At 39.7% G+C, this 19520-nt stretch overlaps 2 protein-coding genes across 2 annotated transcripts in view; one reads left to right on the top strand and one right to left on the bottom strand.

The window, feature by feature from the left end:
• Window positions 1–86: 86 nt before the first annotated feature.
• GNL3 (guanine nucleotide binding protein-like 3 (nucleolar)) lies at window positions 87–7575 on the bottom strand. Its single transcript, XM_012662038.1, has 15 exons — window positions 7384–7575; window positions 6717–6775; window positions 5767–5904; window positions 5536–5649; window positions 5220–5303; window positions 4325–4457; window positions 3395–3507; window positions 3027–3144; window positions 2464–2551; window positions 1474–1648; window positions 1223–1365; window positions 1005–1141; window positions 742–917; window positions 396–462; window positions 87–298 (listed from the first exon to the last, which is right to left on the bottom strand). The coding sequence occupies exons 1-15, from the start codon at window positions 7394–7396 to the stop codon at window positions 216–218; spliced, it is 1641 nt and encodes a 546-aa protein (XP_012517492.1). The 5' UTR covers window positions 7397–7575; the 3' UTR covers window positions 87–215.
• Window positions 7576–7647: 72 nt separating this feature from the next.
• The window catches only part of PBRM1 (polybromo 1), a 141902-nt gene continuing 130029 nt past the window's right edge, over window positions 7648–19520 (top strand). Inside the window, exons 1-3 of the mRNA XM_012661922.1 lie at window positions 7648–7752; window positions 12294–12446; window positions 13434–13531. Coding sequence (XP_012517376.1) covers window positions 12309–12446; window positions 13434–13531 — 236 coding nt within the window. The 5' untranslated portion in view covers window positions 7648–7752; window positions 12294–12308. The remainder of the gene's footprint in view (window positions 7753–12293; window positions 12447–13433; window positions 13532–19520) is intronic.

Here is a 19520-nt window from a genome sequence, read left to right as displayed (position 1 = left end):
CTTCCAGATAACTATTTCCATCCAGATAACTATTTCCATCCACTCCTGGTATTATAAGAGGCGATATGAGGCATTCCTACTTGCCTGACTGTATTTAATGAATATAACATTCACAAAATTTACAGCTTATGTCACACACCATAACAAATGCACAGTATACACATACAATTTAGAAGTCTTACAATGTTAAAACGTCTCAAAAAAGGACACTGTTGTTACACATAATCTGTACTGAAATCATAAGCATCATCCTCTTGAATCACTTTATCCAAGACAAAAGATCTTGTAGACTGTTCACCTATATTGTGGGAAAATAAAGTAAGATTTTATTTTTAAAAAGCATGAGTGATTCCATACCATGATGCTTTGTTAGAAGCTCTTTGCCCCAGACTCACCTGCTGTAGACTCCTCAGGCAGTACCTCCCATGTCTCTTCTGCAGGGGACATGTCCGAGCTCTTTTCCTGTGGGACCAAAAAAAGGTGCTGGATTTGTAGCCTTTGCTCATTAATCCAAGTAATTAGGTACCTGGAAAAATTAAGTCTTTGAAGGTACATGTAACAGGATGTGCAAAATAAAGACTAATGATCACAAGCCTCAAATACCTAAATTGTATGGGGCTGCTTCTTCCAGTTGACTACAAATTATTTCTAACTTCTGCCCCTTACCATTCATTATACATTATGATGCTAGAAAACTCACTTCAGCTTTAAACTCTGTTAAGAAATGGAGAACATACTTACATCAATTTCATTATTAACAATTTCCTGGTCACTGTTCATGTCTTCTTTATTCTCCTCCTCCTCCTTCTCTTTCTGTTTTGGCACTACTTCATGTATGTCCTTTCCCTCTATTATTCCACTTGTCAGACCCGAAGAGTGGAAAAGGATACTGTTGGCCAAAAAAGGGCCCCTAATGGCTAAGAAATGAACAAATCCCATGTGAACAGATAGGACCTGTACTGGCCCATCAGCCAATGAAGGCAGCAGGGAAACACAAGTCTCACCTTTTATGCTGTGTGCATTGTTCTTTTCCAGTTCTTCCAGATTAAAACCACATTTCATGTCTGCCATAATAGTTTCATTAAAATATGGAGGAGGAGTCCAGAATGTAGGAGGATGGCAATAGTAACCTAATGAGGCACTGATATTAAAAACAAGACTTGTCAAAAATCAGTTCTTTATTCTATGTGGTCACCAGAATGCCAACAAAAAGAAGCCTTACCCAGTCCACTCAGACCACAGCAGTTTGGCAGCACCTTCAACGTTTGGAGTTCCACCTTTCTGGTGCAGACCTCTTCTCTGAGCAAGTGTAGTAAAAAATTCCAGAGAATTCTTAAAGTCTGGGACAGTATATTTCAGTACTACCTTAAAAAAAAAAATAGAACTGTCATCATCTGATGTAGTACACATATAAAATGTTTATGACAAAAGACAAAATAGTGGTAAGGACCTCAAGGAAAGGGATGCTTCTACCTGTCGAGTGTCAGCCTGGGACAGGATGGCACTGGCAGCCTCCATCGGTTTTATCACTTCAATACTTGCTGGACTTCGCAGAGCAAGTGCAGTGGAGGAGTTAAGTGGAGATACAATGAAGCATGGACTATCTATGATTGTGATATGCTTGTCCAAGGGGACAACCTGCATGCTCCTGAAAGAAGAGAGATGGAATTGATGGGGGCATTGGTTTATCTGGAGGGCAAGAGACAGAACACGAAGCTCAGGGTTGGATTGAACAAACTCAGCACAGTCAGTCAGATCCAGTTTATCATCATTTGCTTCATGTTTATCTAAAACCCTAATAGCATATCCGCCTCTTCTGAAGAGAAACACTGACTAAACACATACTGACCTAAACACATGCTGTATTTTCTACTATAAATACCCCTTCTATCTGGCAAACTTTTATTCATTTCTCAAGGCCAAGTTCAAACATCACTTCCTCCAAGGCAGCTTTCCTCCTAATCTTGTCTTTCAAACTAAATGGTGAACAACTGTCCCACTCCAGTCAATTCTTCCCCAAGTACGACAATGGCTTAACCTGCTTCCTTTCACTGACAGCTTTAAAAAAAAAAAAAAGAAAGAAAATTGTCTTTCTCAAGATAATCAAAATAAAATCATATTTACTCATCTACAATAATAAAATATTCCAGGCTAGGCGCTGAGGCTAATGCCTATAATCCTAGCACTCTGGGAGGCCAAGGTGGGAGGATCGCTTGAGGTCAGGAGTTTGAGACCAGCCTGAGCAAGAGTGAGACACCATCTTTACCAAAAATAGAAAAAATTAGCCAGGTGTGGTGATGTGTGCCTTTAGCCCCAGCTACTAGGGAGGCTGAAGCAGGAGGATTGCTTGAGCCCAGGAGTTTGAGGCTGCAGTGAGCTATGACAATGCCACTGTACTCTAGCCTGGGTAATAGAGCCAAAAAAACAAATAAAATAGTATAATTATGGATCAGCTCAATATACCTTGTAAGCCCCATGGAAACACCAACATTACATATCCATTCTTGTTTTAAGCTATTGATGATGCTGCTTTTCCCCACATTTGGGAAGCCTACAAATAAATGGGAAATGAACAGATGTAAAAAGCATGTGTTGGTAATTATAGAAATTTCACTGCCTAATTTTACATTTGCCTGATGTTTAGTGCAAGATCAGAGTTGGATCTGAGCGTCTTCACTTCACCACTAAGACCAACCTTAGCTTCTTCATTTCTTGCACAAGTAAAGAAAGGGCAGGAAAAGACTATTAATTCAAACGAACCAAGAGTTTCTAGAAGCCAATTTCCTACAGTGCTCAGTCAAAACAAAGAACTGAATCCGGCAGCAATTAAGTTTTTTTTCTTATATTTTTTTTTTTCTTGCCCAATGTGGGAAGGATTTTTTTTTTAAGTTGTGAGTGGTTATGTGTTTTTGATAAGGTGGGAAAAAAGCTAATATTTGAGCAACGCTTTTATTTGACAACACCATACACTGTTACTTAACATGAATCTTGATACTTAAATAAAAACGTTATGAACTGAAACTCACCAATTACTCCAACCTGAATGGCTTTGCCGTAAGTCTCCTGAAAACCTCCAAGAAGTTTCCAAAGGCCCTCTTTCCCAAAGCAGACTTTACTTTTGAATGGAGCAGCTTTCTTCTTTACCTTCACATATTGAAATTCCAAATAATTACTTTAATTATTGTGCCAAGTCAGTAAAAACCAAGCAATCTGGCTCTAGCACTCAGCTCTTAAAATTGCTATACTTTATTGCCTTCCAGATGATCTCCGGATGAAATCAGAGTTGGATCTTGTAATTTTTCATTTTTTAAATCAAGATTTTATAAACTCATCATATTTCAACCATCTAAAATCTGAAAGAACCACATTTCTCACCACTAGGAGTAGAGAGTACCTTGGTTATCCTCCCTTTGTCCCTTGGATTTGTTGCGGCTTTGAACACCACTGTTGGCAATTCTTTCTTCAAATAATTTACCCAGTTCTCCAAATTCTCCTTTGGTACCAGATCTGACATGAATTAGAAATAAGACACATGCTCCATTTAGTCATTTTGTCGAGATTAATCTGCAATATAGGGTAAACTGCTGATTTTGCTCTGGTTTGCCTCTTCTGTTTTTTCAAAAAGATTTAGGTGGAAAATTGGGGGGAGGATAAACTCTTACCATACTGCCCTTTTCTTAACCAAGCTCAATATCTACACTCCTGTACTTTAATCCCCCCTGCATTGCTCACCTTTTCAGGACAGACTCAACATCTGGATTATGACCCCACTAACCCTATACCTCTATTTCCAGAATTTACTCTCAGTTTGCAGCCATCTGTTTCCTAACCCCAATAATTATGGTCCCATTTCAACTTTATGCTTTATAAATCTTGGTTCTGGTTGTTCCTGTTCCTGCTGCTCAAACCCAGATACATAATTATGCATTTCACTTAAATATTTTGTCACATCCATCCCAATTTATTTCACTCCTGAACTAATACTCAACATAGTGTAGGTGTGGGGAATTTGGCACACAGTCATAACTTCCTACATGAAACATGCTACACAGTAAGCTGGGTATAGAAACTTACACTCTTAAATAAGCTACAATGGTAAGTATTAAATGGCAAAAGAACAGTAGAAACCAGTCGAATAACTTGTAAAACCCACCTTTCCCCTGCCACTGCCCAGCACTGTCTTTGGCAACCAGAGGGCAATGCTCTGGCTTTGCTGAGGTCAGAGTTGGATCTTACCAGTCCTCAGTGACAATCAGACTGTTAAGATGTTTTCCTCATACCTCACCAGTGCACATGGAAGACAAGGGGCATTCCCTTGGCTCACCTGATTTATTTAATACAAGTACCAGCCTTTTCTGTCCATGCTGAACAATGGCCTCTTCTACCTGAGGACACCTGCAACCAAGAGGATCTCTGGCATCCAACACCTCTAGCACAACATCTGAGGCTTCAATCACCTGTCAAGGAAAAATGATCAGAACTGCATCCTTGCTCTGGTCATACCTTCAACATGAGCCTACTGGCATTATCAGCAAGGTAAGATCAGAGTTGGATCTCATGTCTTCACTTTGGTATGAAGAATGTTGACATGCTCATCATTTCTCACATAGGAAAATAAAATAGATAGAGGCTTGTTCAGCAGCTTCTGATCAACATGGATTTCAAAAGCAGAAATAACCCCAATATCTAATACACAATCGTCCCACAGTGAATTATGTAGTTTGATAAGCCCTTTTGGCCTTGCCAAGAGCTGCTGAGAGGCATAGTCAGGTCCTATCCACAGAGGGTAGGGAGCCTGAGAAAATGAACAATGGGGATGGGAGTACTGTGGAGCAACAACCCCAAGATGACGTCACCATCGTGACCTCTACTTAGGTTTCAACAGAGTATTTCAGTACTTATGTTGACACTACTTACATTAATATACTTTCCTCAATCTTAAAAATCCTATGTCAACATGTTTAAGACAAACTGCCACTTTGTAAGTCATGCTTGGGGGAATAACTGTGTCCACGCAAAAATGTAAAAACAAAGAAAATACTTCCATCAGTTAAGCGTAACAGGAAAGATCTTAAAAAGGATAAGCCAAATTGCTAAAGGATTCTTCCAGCTCAGGTGAACTCTACTTCCATCTTTACAAGGCTGGTATTAGGTCAAGAAATGAATTGAGTCCTTTAAACCTCGTTACCATTTTTAGACACTGACCTAGGTTCAGATACCTTTTTAAGTTCTTGACAATACGACTTCTTTGAACTCGGTTTACCCGAAATGGCTTTGTTCTTAGTTTTGCAATGCCCAAATTCCTAGAGGATAACGATAAGGGGAAAAGCACACAAAATTATTAAGTACAGCAGTTGTAACGTGTATCTCCATTTTCCATAGCTGATTAGCAGTAGTGCTAATTTGATATTTTAAATAAGAAAGAGTATGAACTCAGTTTTCTTCCACCCAAGAAGCTTAGCAGCCCTTGCCCTTTGTATGTGCTTTTACTTCTGTACCAGAATTCATCTCATTTACAAAGGGACCTAATCATACCTCTTTCACAGGTTCCACCTTAGATAGCTTAACACCAGGATTAGTTTCAAGTTTTCTTTTCTTTTCTTGTTCCTTCTGCCTGTCAAGTTTCTGCTGCTGTTTTAGTTCTTCAATCTGTGTCCAAGCCATAAAATAAATAGGTGAGCCAGTGACTAATGCTGTTTCCTTACTCTTAAAAAACACATACCCACACTACACCACTCATTGAAAATTTCGGCTAACATAACTTACCCGCTGTTTCCTTAGCTCAGCTTCACGAAGAAGAGCCTCTTTAAAGGGAGCACTGTTTGGAACTCCTGGATCTTTCCTAGGCTTCTTGTGACCTCGTTTTTTAGCCTCCTTCCTCAATTTTCGATGGTGCTCTCGGACCTATTATAATAAACAAAGGTTATCTGTTTACAAAAATATTTTCATTTAAGTAGAATTGAAGTGAGAAACCAATCTGGCTGCAGTTTGGTTATGCCCGGAAAATGTCCTAGGAAAATGGAGCTTTAATTGGAAGCACGCAGAGAGCATGCACAATGTATGTGTAAAACAAAGAAAATATCTTTAAGCTAGGTACAGTGGGTCATGCCTGTAATCCTAGCACTCTAGGAGGCTGAGGCCGTAGGATCGCTTGAGTTCAGGAGTTGGAGACCACCCTGAGCAAGTGACCCCATCTCCAACAAAAATATAAAAAATTAGCCGGGCATGGTGGCATGCACCTGTAGTCCCAGCTACCTGGGAGGCTGAAGCAAGAGGATCGCTCAAGCCCAGGAGTTTGAGCTTGCAGTGAGCTATGATGACATGACACCACTGCACTCTACCCAGGGTGAGAGAACAAGACTCTGTCTCAAACAAAACAAAACAAAATTTTAGAAGGGTCTCTGCAGAGATTATTAACACGTTGAGCAGAGTTTACAGACTTTCTTATCACCAAATTACTGTACTTTCCCACAGCTGCACTTTTTTTTTTTATTTCAGCATATTATGGGAGTACAGATGTTTAGGTTACATATGTCGCCCTTGCCCTCCTTCCCCCCACTCACAGCTGCACTCTTGATGCCTGAAAGCTTATACCCATGGTCCAATCCCATTTCCCAAGACTAAATCATATTAATCCAGACTTCCCCATGAGGAGAGTGAAGCAGAAATCAGTTTAGCAATACATTTGGTATAACTCTCCTTACCACAACACTTACCTTTTTTTGGATTTTATACCGCTTGTGGCAGGTCATGCGTTTACTTGCTTTTTTCAACTCTAGAAAAAAAGCAAATGACAAATGGACTAACGCGATTGGTCTGCTTAGTTTTTAGTGAACCCACTATAGAAATCACGTCCTTTTTTGTGTTATTAGCTGTCAAACCCAACATTAAGAATCATGTGGGGTGCTTAATACAAACATACATGCCACTAGCAAGTCCTAAAGAATTTAATTCAATAGATCCAAAATGGAGTCCAAGTTCCCTGCATGTACTCTTCCCACATTAGAATGGAATCACACACAGGAGTGTATGAGATCCCAAACTACAGCCACTTCGTCTCAAGCACTACAAATCACAACTCAGAAGAGGAACAGTGGGTTTGGGAGGCACCTCTCAGCCGACGTGCACGTGCCCGCAGAAAAATCTTTGGGCGCAAAGCCTGGCTCAGACGCTGTTGCCTAATGAGAACCTGGCCAAGTCTTCCTTCCGCACAGTGAGCCGGCGCACAATCACCCTAAGGTCTTTCAACTCTAGATTCTACGTGGGGACAAGGCCGCGGCCTACCCACAGGATCCCACCCCAACCTCCGCAGAAGAGCGCCCCGGTGGGTTCGGCGACCACCAAGCAGGGCTCCCTCCACGGCCACCTCCCGACCCCACTCACTCGGCCGCTTCATGCTGGCTAAGGAAACCACAGTGGTAGGAGAAGCAGTGGCAACAAGGTATCTCCGCAGGCGCCACGTGCGATCTGAGGCCTCTGGCAAGCGCCACGCAGTTACGCCGCCGCCGTAAAGTGCGCCACCGCCCTTTCGCGTGCGCGCGCACGCAGTGTCGTGAGGAGCCGGGATTGCTTGGCGGCCGCCGGGCTGGTTTTGCGGCGGTACCGGGAGGGGTGAGGGCGGTGAGGGCGGCGGGTGCTGGAGCGACGGCAGCGGCCGCGGCCGGAGGAGCAATAGCAGCAGCCGTGGCGGCCACGGGGCGGGGCGCGGCGGTCGGCGACCGCGGCCGGGGCTGCAGGCGGCGGAGTGGCTGGGTAAGGCCGGGCCCGGGGCGGGCGGGGCCGTTCCCCCTCGGCCAGCTGCCGGGCCTTTGTGTGGGCCCGGGCGGGCGGGAGCCGCGGCGGAGGCCCCGCCCCGGCCGTGGGGACGCGCCGGTCGGGCCCGGCGCGCGGGGCGGGGCGGGGTGCGGCGGCGGGCCTCGGGACGGGCCCAGCAGCCTTGCCGCACCTGCCAGCCGGGACAAAGGCGCGCCACGGCCCAGAAACTCCCCGCGCCCTGCTTTCCCGCTCGTCGCGGCGCAGCTTCAAAGCTGTCAACGTTTTCCTTAGTCCCCTTGCCAGTGACAGGTCGGGAAAGTCCTTCATTTCCTCCGCCGCTGTAGGCCTCCTTTTTTGGTGGTGGTTTCTTGACGGTTCGACACAAACTCTCCTGATGATCTTTTTTCTTTCCGTATTTTTTCCGAGTATTTTTATCAATGGAACTTGTATGTAGAGTAGAAGCTAGATATTTTAGCTTCTTATCTCAACACCCCAAAGAATCGCGGTTTTGAAAACTGTACATTTCCTGGTTTGGGGAAGCATAGTTTTGTTTTTATAAGGAAGAAGTTTTAATTTAAAGGGGGAGAAAGAGTTGCAAAAATATAGAAGAAATTCTGAAAAACAAATAAGTACACATTATACTGAATATAGACATTCTTACAATTATGGAGGCATGTGTTAGAGCAAAAGATTTTACTTTCCAACACACTAGGACTCCTCAAAAATGATTTTAAGTGTTTTTTTTCCATTTGGTAGTGCACTTTTCCCAAATATGATTCATAGGCAAATTGGACACAATGTAAATATTAAAACGTAGTATAATTTTTGATTTATTATTATCATATTGTCAATATTTTGGATTTTAAGATTCAAAATAGATGATTGGACAGTATCTTTTGAAGAGGTGTTTCAGATTAAAACAATAACAAATATGAATGGAAGGGACTTGATGACTTTCTTTGTCTTTGGGAATGTACAAAATACCACCAAAATCAATATTCTACCCCAGTCCCCGAGATAAATAAATTGTGGTATATCTGTATGATAGACTATTATCATGCCATCAAACATCATGAAAAAGAATGTTAACTTTAAAGAATCTTCCCTAAGTTAAAACACCGGCTGCAAAATAATACATATGGTTTGTTGACACTTTGGTGAAAAAAAAAAAGGTAACTAAGGCATAGATAAATATAAAAAATTCTCAACACCAATGTTAAGGGTGGTTTTTCTCTGGGAAATAGGATTATAGGTGCATTTTTTTTTCTTTGAGTCTTCTGTTTTCTAAAATGTTTGTTTTAAGCATGTATTACAGTACTGAATATGACTAGAAATACAGGGGAGTACATAAAGTTTATAAACTGTCAAACTATTTGGCTATGCTGACTAAATAGTCTCCCAGTTGCACATTATAAAGTATTCTTTACTGTCCACTGTAAATTATCATTGGTTGTCAGACTTTTGAACTTGTGACTGTAATCATGGCGATTTTAAAACCTGAAATTGAGCTGCAGAATCTATTTCGTTCCTCTTCATGGAAAAAAAACGCCGAAGGGATGCTTACACGCCTTCTAAACTACACAAACTTTTCTTAAAGGTTGCACTTAATTGTACTTTTAATACATTTATTAAAAAGATGATAAATCAAGCACCCAGATAAGACAGGGCTAATAAAATTAATAAGATGCCCAGGGAGCATGCAGTCCTAGAGTTGTGCTTCAAAATTTCAAAATGATTTCATGCATACAGTCTCCTTTCACTGTCACAGCAATCCAAAGAATATAGGTACAGTTTACTGTTCTCATTTTAGAGATGAAAAAACAGATCTGAGAGGTTGTGATTCAGGCAGTATCAAACAGATAACTAGAGGTAAAAGACCTGGGACTCCTGGTCTTACCAGCATAGGTCCTATTGCTTCTCCCACCTTACAACATTGACTTTCTTGCCAAACTTGCAACATAACGTTTTAAAATGTATTCTTTGGGTGAGAAAAATCTTGAAAATTATCCGTGAGTTGCATCTGTTTCTTGTCTTATCAAAGTAATGATTCAAAGATTGTGGGATATTGTATCATCTCAACTACATACACATACTGATAATTTACATTTTTTGTCATTTGATTTTTAGTGGATTATTTGTAAAAGTAATTTTGAGCTCCTGCCAAAATGGTTGAAGAATTTTTTTTTTTTAACCTTGTTAAACTTATATATGATGTCTTCCCAATGCAGATAGGACTTTTGGAAAGAAATGTTGTCTTTCTCTGAATTTTGGTGGGGAAGAGTTTTCCAGACTCTTTGCTCACATGAGCCAGTCTCGGTTTGTTCCGACTTGCCAACACTTGGTGTCACATGTGAGCCTCCCACATGTGTTTACTCTCTATTCCAGCTCTGTGATTGAACTCTACTCTTATTGACTAGGGGACAGTTGGGCAGGCATGCTTCATTCCTGGAATTGACAGTCATTCCATGTGAGTAAAGAGGGACCTCAGTGAAACATCTTTAAGCATATGAAAGGGTTTGGTTTTAAAATGAAAGAAATGCCGGGTACTGTTAGTGCCCGAGCCTTTGCAAGCTGTTTGATAGGTGCCAGAGAACTGATACGATTATTTTCTTCAGTTCTCTTACCTTTCTTTAGCAGTCCTATTTGAATGTTTTCTATCTATTCGTGCTCATTTTTACTCCTTCTGACCCTTCTTTTCTATTTCCTCTTTCTCTGCCTTGTTCTTCTCTTTCAGTTTTGAATATACTAACACTGAATCAGCACTTCTATAGCCCTGCCTTCTCCCACTGGCTTCACTTGGCCTTCAGACATAATGAGGAGACTGGCTTTTCGAGGCGCTGGTTGTGCTCTGGTAAAGCTGGTAAATTACTGATCATCTACACCCTTTCCCTTTTCTGTCCTTCCTTGCCTTTTCCCTTCCACCTTTCTTAAATTTTTGTTATCCTTTTCATAAATATTCCCTCCTTATGTTCATCAAATTCAATTGTGTCCTTGTCATAGATTGTTTACCAAGGATTCTTAATTTTTTTATCTTAATGAGTTGAAGCAAGTTTAAAGGCCTTTTATACAATGAACAAAAATCAACAAAACTTGGCTAAGTTTTGGCCTAAGCATTTTGAAGCTTTTAGCTACTTTTAGCCAATTTCAAACTAATGTACGTGTAATAAACCAAAACCTAAAGGAAGGAACGTCATCATAGTAGATTCTGTTTTAAAACACCATGTGTACTTTAGTTTGAAGAAAGAGATAGGAAACTCCTCTTGTTTCTTAGTTACTTAGCCGGATTTTTTATTTGATTGTTTTGCTCTTTCTGTTCCCTGGAGATCCCCAACTTTTCTCTCTGTACTACTGGCAACCAGTGCTCTACTATTCCTAATCATTCAGCTGCTGGTATCTTAGTTTCCTGAAATTGAATGTCAGTGAGTGAAACTGGGATCTGTTTTTCCTTTTAGCTTTAAAATACCCTTTGAAATCACAATATACTATTTAGTACTATTATTATTAGTAAATCACATAAGCGTTGTAGGACTTTCTTTGGTATACACCCTTTCTGTCTGTAGCAGGTCGTTTCAGTGGTTGCATTTCTTGTGTATTGTCAAATGCATATATTTGTAAAGTTGTGTTAAGATTGGTTACTTAGCAGCCAGCCCAAAACCAAGGAAATATTTATGTTTCTGAACAACCATGCAGGACCGAGACCTAAAAGCTCACATTATGAGGTGTTCTTCCAGATTATTTACTGAGACTTAAAGCTATGATTTCAAAATTTATGGGAATAGAGTAGTACCACATATAACTGAAAATGAAGTATTTTGATTAATAGAAGAGTTTCAAAGGACAGTTTTGCTACCTTTGCCTATGTATGACAAGTGTCGGTGAGTGTTTTCCAGGAGTATGTCTTGTGGATCCTGCTTCAGTGAATGGTGAAAATTCATTTTCAGGGTGTTAATTTTAGGGTACGTTTAAAATGCTAAAAGGCTAATTGTGCTCTGTCCCCTTACCTTTTTTGCACTACTCATTTGTCTTAGGTGCTGCTTCCTACTTTTTTCCACATCATGGTCCTCCTGGAAAATGGTCATAATTGTAAGGCACATGGGAAAGCAAATGAGGCTGCTGACTTCAGAGGTGATTACCTTGGGGCCTCTGTCTCCCAGGCTTGCCTGATTGCCTCAGGGGCTGAGAGAGCAGTACCTCCAGCATACTGATATACCACTACACATGGATTGGGAAACTCCAGTCTAGAGTAAACTTGGGACCAGAAGTGATTGAGTCATTCAAAATTATTGATATACAAATAAGTATATTTTTGTTGAATTTGTCCCATCAAAGCTGAAAGTGTAGCATTCTGGTAAGTGAAAAGGCAAAAGCAACAAGATCCAGAACTTAAATTAAAAAAACTTATAGCTAGTTAAACTCCTTTGCAACAAGTTAAAATATCCTCCTAAGTGAGCCAGGAGTTTTGTGGCAGGTGATCAGCCTAGGGCTTGGTGGCAAAGTCTAAATTTAAATATAAGAACATGGCTAATTATTTCTTATAGAAGAAGTTGGATTCCATGGGTTCCAAGAGAAGAAGAGCTACCTCCCCTTCCAGCAGTGTCAGTGGCGACTTTGATGACGGGCACCATTCTGTGTCCACACCAGGCCCAAGCAGGAAAAGGAGGAGACTTTCCAATCTTCCAACTGTAGATCCTGTGAGTAACTTGGATCACACAGTTTCTGTTTGCTATTTCCATAATTCCTCTACCCTTCCTTTAATGGTAAAAGGTTAAGATGCAAGGCCTCTCCACTTTTTTCTCTGGCTTGATCTTAACCTTTCTTTTATGAAAAGTATGTGTTTAACCAAAAGTCTTACAGTAGTAGTATAATCTAATATTTTGAAATAATCAAGAATATCAGTATATTATATCATATATTCATTCATTAAATAATTATGTGCCTGTCATGTGCACTGTTCTCATGGTTAGGATATAACCATGTGTGAGATAAGTCCAGTTTTTACATGGAGGTTAGATTCCAGTGTGGGGGAAGTAGAATGTAAATAAGTGAACAAATAAATAATAAAGTATTCTTAGCTAATAATAAGTGCTAAGAAGAAAACTTTGGGTGATTCAGGCTGTTTTGGACTGACTATTCTGGAAGATTCTCTTATGAGAAGACACCAATCCTGCAGAGCCCTTGGGAAGAGTGTTTCAGGCAGAGGGGACCAGTGCAGAGGGGCTGGATTAGGGATGGGTTTGGTGTGTCATGATTACAGATATGGTCAGGAGAAAGAAGGAAACTGGTGAGCTCCAACCAGCCAGAGTATTTAGGGCCTTTGTAAGCAATATTAAGAGTTTAGATTTTATTCTCTGTGTAGTGAGAAGCCCTTCTGTTGGATGACTTATCACCAATATGAACTCATTTAGTTTAAAAGAAAAAAATCACCAGTAGCATAAATCTGATGAAAGATACCAAAAATATAATCAATTATTAATGATTATTTTAAAGGATAGATATTATCAGCATATTTCAGGCTTGGGTTTCTATGTAGTAATTTGGGAACTCATCTTTTTTCTTCTCTATTTGCCTTTTATGGATATGTTGGTATTGAAGCATAGTAAATATAGTAGATAATCCTTATGCTTGGACTGGCTTTCTGTTCACTTTTTTGATGATTTTTTTCCTTTTCCTGTATGTAGATTGCCGTGTGCCATGAACTCTATAACACCATCCGAGACTATAAGGATGAGCAGGGCAGACTACTCTGTGAGCTCTTCATTAGGGCTCCGAAGCGAAGGTGAGTTAGAAGCACACCTATACAGTGGGAGGGATTTGGTCCAGGGTCCATGTTTAAAGTGTTTGGCAATTGAGTTTTTCTTTGGCAGGAATGGCTTAAATGATACTGGGGTCCAATTTTTGTCTTAATTGTTGTCAAAATGTCGTAACTTTTTTTTTTAATTAAAATTTTTTTGAGCCAGACATGGTGGTACACACCTGTAGTCCCAGCTACTCAGGAGGCTAAGGTGGGAGGATTGCTTGAATCCAGGAGTTTGAGGCCAGCCTGAACAGCATGGTGAGACCTTATGTCAAAGAAAAAAAAATTTAGTTGGGGGGGAAAAAAACGCATATCATAAAATTTGCAATCTTAACCATTTTTAAATATACAGTTCAATAAGTATTATGTATATTAGTGTTGTGCAAAAGCCCCTAGAACTTTTTCGTATTTCAAAACTGAAACTCTATATCCATTAAACTACTGCCCATTTCTCCCTGGCAACCACCATTCTACTTTCTGTTTCTATGAATTTGACTACTTTAGATACCTCATATAAGTGGAATCACACAGTATTTGTCATTTTGAGTCTGTCATATTGTACTTAACACAATGCCCTCAAGATTATTCATGCATATTGTAGCATGTGATGGGATTTCCTTCATTTTTGAGGCTGAATAATATTCCATTGTATGTATATATCACATTTTGTTTATCCGTTCATCCATTGATGGGCTCTTGAGTTGCTTCCACCTCTCGACTATTGGAAATAATGCTACAATGAACATACAGGTGTGTAGATACATCTTTGAGATCCTGCTTTCAATTCTTTTGGATATCTGAAAGAAGTGAGATGGCTGAATCATATAGTAGTTATACTTCTAATTTTTTGAGGAACCACCGTATCGTGTTCAGGGCAGCCCTACCATTTTACATTCCCACTAATAATGCACACAGTTCAGTTTCTCTGGATCCTCATGAATACTTGTTATTTTCTGTTTTTTTGATGGTAGTTATCATGGTGGGTGAGAGTTGGTATATCATTGTGGTTTTGATTTGCCTTTCCCTAATGATTAGTGATGTTGAGCATCTTTTCATGTGCTTATGGTCCATTTGTACATCTTCTTTACAGAAATGTCTGTTCACATCTTTTGCCCATTTTTGAATTAGGTTGTTTGGTGTTTTTGTTACTGAGTTTTAGTTCTCTATATATTCTGAATGTTAATCTCTTATCAGACATACGGTTTGCAGATATTTTCTGCCATTCTGTTTGTTGCCTTTTCATTCTGTCGATAGTGTCCTTTGGTGCACAAAAGGTTTTAATTTTCATGAAGTCCACTTTGTCTATTTTTTCTTTTGTTGCCTATGCCTTCGTTGTCATATCCAGGAGATCAACACCAAATCCACTATCGTGAAGCTTTTGCCCTATATTTTCTTCTGAGAGTTTAGTAAATCTAGCTCTTACAATTTAGGTCTTTGATCCATTTTGAATTAATTTTTCTATATATATAGTGTTAGGTATTGATCCAGCTTCATTCTTTACATGTGGATATTCAGTTTTCCCAGCACCATTTGTTGAAAAGACTGTCCTTTCCTCCTCGTTGAATGGTCTTGGGTCCCTTGTCAAAAATCATTTGCTCATATACCTGAGTTTATTTCTCAGCACTATTCTCTTCCATTGAGTCTATCTGTCTTTATGTGTAGCACACTATTTTGATTACTGTAGTTTTGTACTAAGTTTTGAAATCTGAAAGTGTGAGTATCTATCTTTGTTGTTCTTTTTAAGATTGTTTTGGCTATTTGGGGCCCCTTGAAATTCCATATGAATTTTAGGATGAATTTTTCTGTTTCTGCAAAAAATGCCATTGGGATTTTGATAGGGATTGCATTGAATCTATAGATTACTTTGGATAATATTGTCCTCTTAACAATATTAAGTCTTCGAACCCATGAACATGGATGTCTTCCCATTTTTTTATGTTATCTTTAATTTCAGCAGTATTGTGTGGTTTTTGGCATATGACTCTTTTGCTTTCTTGGTTACTTTTATTCCTAAGTATTTTATTCTTTTTGATATTATTGTAAATGGAGTTGTTTTCTAAGTTTCCTTTTTTGGATTTTTTTCCTGGAATGCAAGGATGGTTCAACATGCAAAAATTGATGAGTGTGATACACCACATTAACAGAATGAAGGAAAACAACCAAATAGTCATCTCAACTGATGTGGAAAAAGCATTTGACAAAATTCAGCACCCTTTCATGATAAAAGTAGCAAACTAGGAATAGAAGTAACTTACCTCAATGTAATAAAGGTCATATATGAAAAGCCCATGCAAACATCATATTCAATGGTAAAAAACTAAAAGGTTTCCCTCTAAGATCAAGAACAGGACAATGATGCCCACTCTTGCCACTTTTATTCAACACTGTGTGCACTGTGGAATAAATCCCATTTGGTCATGGTGTGTGTTCCTGTTAATATGCTGCTGAATTCTGTTTGATAATATTTTATTGAGGATTTTTGCATTGGTGTTCGTAAAGGATATTGATTTATAGTGTCTTTGTCTGGCTTTGGTATGAGGGCAATGCTAGCCTCATAGAATGAGTTAGGAAATGATCCTTCCTCATCAATTTTTTGGGAAAGTTTGAGAAGGATTGGTGTTAGTTCTTTAAATGTTTGGTAGAATTCACTAGTGAAACTATTAAGTCTAGAACTTTTTTTCTTGGGAGATTTTTGATTATTTATTCAGGCTCCTTACTAGTTATAGATTTATTCAGGCTTTCTATTTCTTCATTTTCAATCTTGGTAGGTTGTGTGTTTCTAGGAAATTCTCCATTTCTTCTAGGTTATCCAGTTTATTGGCATATAATTTTTCATAGTATTCTCTCATAACCCTTTTTTTCCTGTGGCATCTGTTGTAATGTCCCCTCTTCATTTCTGATTTTAGTTACTTGAATCATCTCTCTTTTTTTCTTTATTAATCTAGCTAAGGAATTGTTAATTTTGTTGATCATTTCAAAAACCCAACTCTTGTTAATTTTTTTCTATTGTTTTTTTATTCTCTATTTTGTTGAACTCTGCTCTATTTATTATTTCCTTCCTTCTGCTAGCTATGGGTTTAGTTTGTTTTTCTTTCCCTAGTTCCTTGAGAGTGAAAAATATTAATGTCGACCGAGCGCAGTGGCTCACGCCTGTAATCCTAGCTCTCTGGGAGGCCGAGGCGGGCGGATTGTTTGAGCTCAGGAGTTCGAGACCAGCCTGAGCAAGAGTGAGACCCCGTCTCTACTAAAATTAGAAAGAAATTAATTGGACAACTAAAAATATATAGAAAAAATTAGCCGGGCATGGTGGCACAAGCCTGTAGTCCCAGCTACTTGGGAGGCTGAGGCAGAAGGATTGCTTGAGCCCAGGAGTTTGAGGCTGCTGTGAACTAGGCTGATGCCACAGCACTCTAGCCCGGGCAAGAGAGTGAGACTCTATCTCAAAAAAAAAAAAAAAAAAAAAATTATTTAATATCTTTTAAGATAGCAGTGAAGTTGTTGCAGTCATAGTTAAAAGGGCTCAGTGTTTTAAACTACACTGGTATCTTGCATACACACCTTCCTGTGGAGGCTATGTTCCCGTTAACTAGAGCATCCTTCGTCTCTTGCTGTCAGAATATCATCACTATTCCCTTCAAAACCCTGGCAATTGAAGTTATTTGTTCTGGAAAGATACATGAGTGTGTAAGACAGAATAATGGCCCCCAAGTATGTGCATGTTCTAATCTCTGGAACCTGTGAATTTCCTGGGTAATATGGCAGAGGGAAATTAAGTTTGCTAATGACTGGCCTTGAGTTGGAGACATTATCCTGGATTATCTGTGTGGTCCCAATGTAATCACAAGAGTCCTTAAATGGGGAAGAAAGAGATTCAGTCGGAGAGAGATTTGAAGATGCTGAACTGCTAGCTTTGAAGATCAAGGAAGGGAACAACAAGCCAAGGAGTGCAAGCCATCCTAGAAGCTGGAAAAGGCAAGGAAACAGAGTCTGCATTAGAACCTCCAGAAGGGATGCAGCCCTGCTAACACCTTGATTTTAGCCCAGTGATATCCATTTTGGACTTCTGACTTCCAGAACTAAGATAATAAATTTGCGTTGTTTTAAGCCCCTACATTTGTAGTAATTTGTTATAGCAGACATAGAAAACTAATACAATAAGTTAACAAAAAATTTAGATCCATTCATGATTGTCGATGCTGCAGCGGGTGGCTAACAAGCTCTAACTTGAGCTGAAGGCAAATTTCTCACCTAAAAGAGCAGAATCACCAAGGATGCAGTGTTACCATCCTGAGTTAGGAGAGCCCTTTAATTAGTGATGGCTAAAAAGGAAGAGCTGTTTTTAAAATGAGATAACTGTCTCCAGATTTGAGTTGGTTTATCAATAATAGTTATCTAAAAGTTGTTATTTAATTAGCATAAGATAATAAAAGCACATACTTATTGTTTACCATATGCTATACATAGTGCCAAGCACTTTCCAGACCATATCTTGTTTAAACTTGTGAATTATTATCACAGTTTATAGATGAGAACTTGCACAAATTCTTAGAACTACTAAAAGATAACTAGAGTTCCTACTCAGATCATTCTGAGCCTAAAGCCTATGCTCTTAACCATTATGTGGTATAGAGGAGCAGCAGCATACTGGAGTACACAAAACCCACCATAGAAAAGGTACCATGCGCCTGCTGCCTGTTTTTCAACAGCAGGCTAGTGCTAAGGGGCAGAAGATACAAGCCTTGGGTGCTAGAGCACTGTCAAATTGCAACCTCAAAGATGTGGTGCCTTCTTCTGAGCCCTGTGCCTGAGGGCATCTCAGACCCTCTGTGGAATACAGATGTTTTCTCAAGTGTTTATGGGAAGTAGTATTGCTCAGAGCTATAAAATTGTGAATCTCTTCTTGATACTTTGTCTTGGTTGGTATATTAGGCTGCTTGTACTAGGACGTCCAAATTAACAATAGCTGAAACAAGAAAGATGTTTTTCTCATGTGTAAAAGTCCTGTTCTATGACATTCTCAGGGCCCAAGTACTATCTGTCACTTTATTCTGCATCCTTGTGGTATCACCCTTGTCTGCATGGTCTGAGATGACTCACCACAACTACATTCCAGCCAGTAGGAAAAAGAAGGCATGGTAAGGATGTGATTTGGACATGGTATACTTCAGCTCTTATATTGGCCAGAACCTAGCTGCAGTGAGGCTGGATAATATGGTCCTTAAGATTTTTTTTTTCTAGGAGACAGTTTTGCTCTGTTGCCCAGGCAAGCTCCTGGGCTCAAGGGATCCTCCAGCCTCAGCCTCCTGAGTAGCTGGAACTATAGGTGCATGCCATCATGCCTGGCTGAGAATATGATCTTTAGTAGCCATATAGCAGCTTAGAATGCTGTCATCCTGGGAAGAAGGGAGAATAAGGGCGGGGGTAGCCAGCAGGGTCTGTACATCAGGGCTAGCATTAATCACTGTTCTGGTTATAAATTTAATTGAGTTTTGGCTATTCTGCAGCCACGTTGTGGCAGGGTGTCTTCTGCTATTGTTGAAAGAGAAAAGCTGTTTCGAAAGAACATATACAACATAATCCTGTTAATGTTAAATTTGGTTTGTGTATACATGTGCATAGAGAAGTCTGGAAAAATGTGATTTAAATGGAAAAAATCAGTAGAACTATCTCATTTTGAAAGTAGGGGGAATGTTTTTGTCCATATTATATAGAGTAGGATGTTGGAATCCTGATCATCCTTTTGTCTGTGTGGTAATTCTGAAATGTTGTGAGGAGCTTTGTAGCAGTGATTTGGGGCATTGTGTCCTCTCTAGGCACATGTCCTCATTGGATTCTCAATTGTCTGCGGATAATCCCCCAAGCCTGAGAGGCTACTGAGGTCCTCCCTCAGCAAGGAGCAGTGGGCTACGGCCCAGTCAGCCCAAATAGAGAGGGACATTTTGGATTTTTTTTTTTTTTTTTTTTTTCATCC

The sequence above is a fragment of the Propithecus coquereli genome, unplaced genomic scaffold (assembly GCF_000956105.1).
Source record: "Propithecus coquereli isolate 6110/MARCELLA unplaced genomic scaffold, Pcoq_1.0 Scaffold1, whole genome shotgun sequence".
In the NCBI taxonomy this organism is placed as follows: Eukaryota; Metazoa; Chordata; class Mammalia; order Primates; family Indriidae; genus Propithecus; species Propithecus coquereli.
This window is presented reverse-complemented; position numbering and strand designations above follow the sequence as displayed.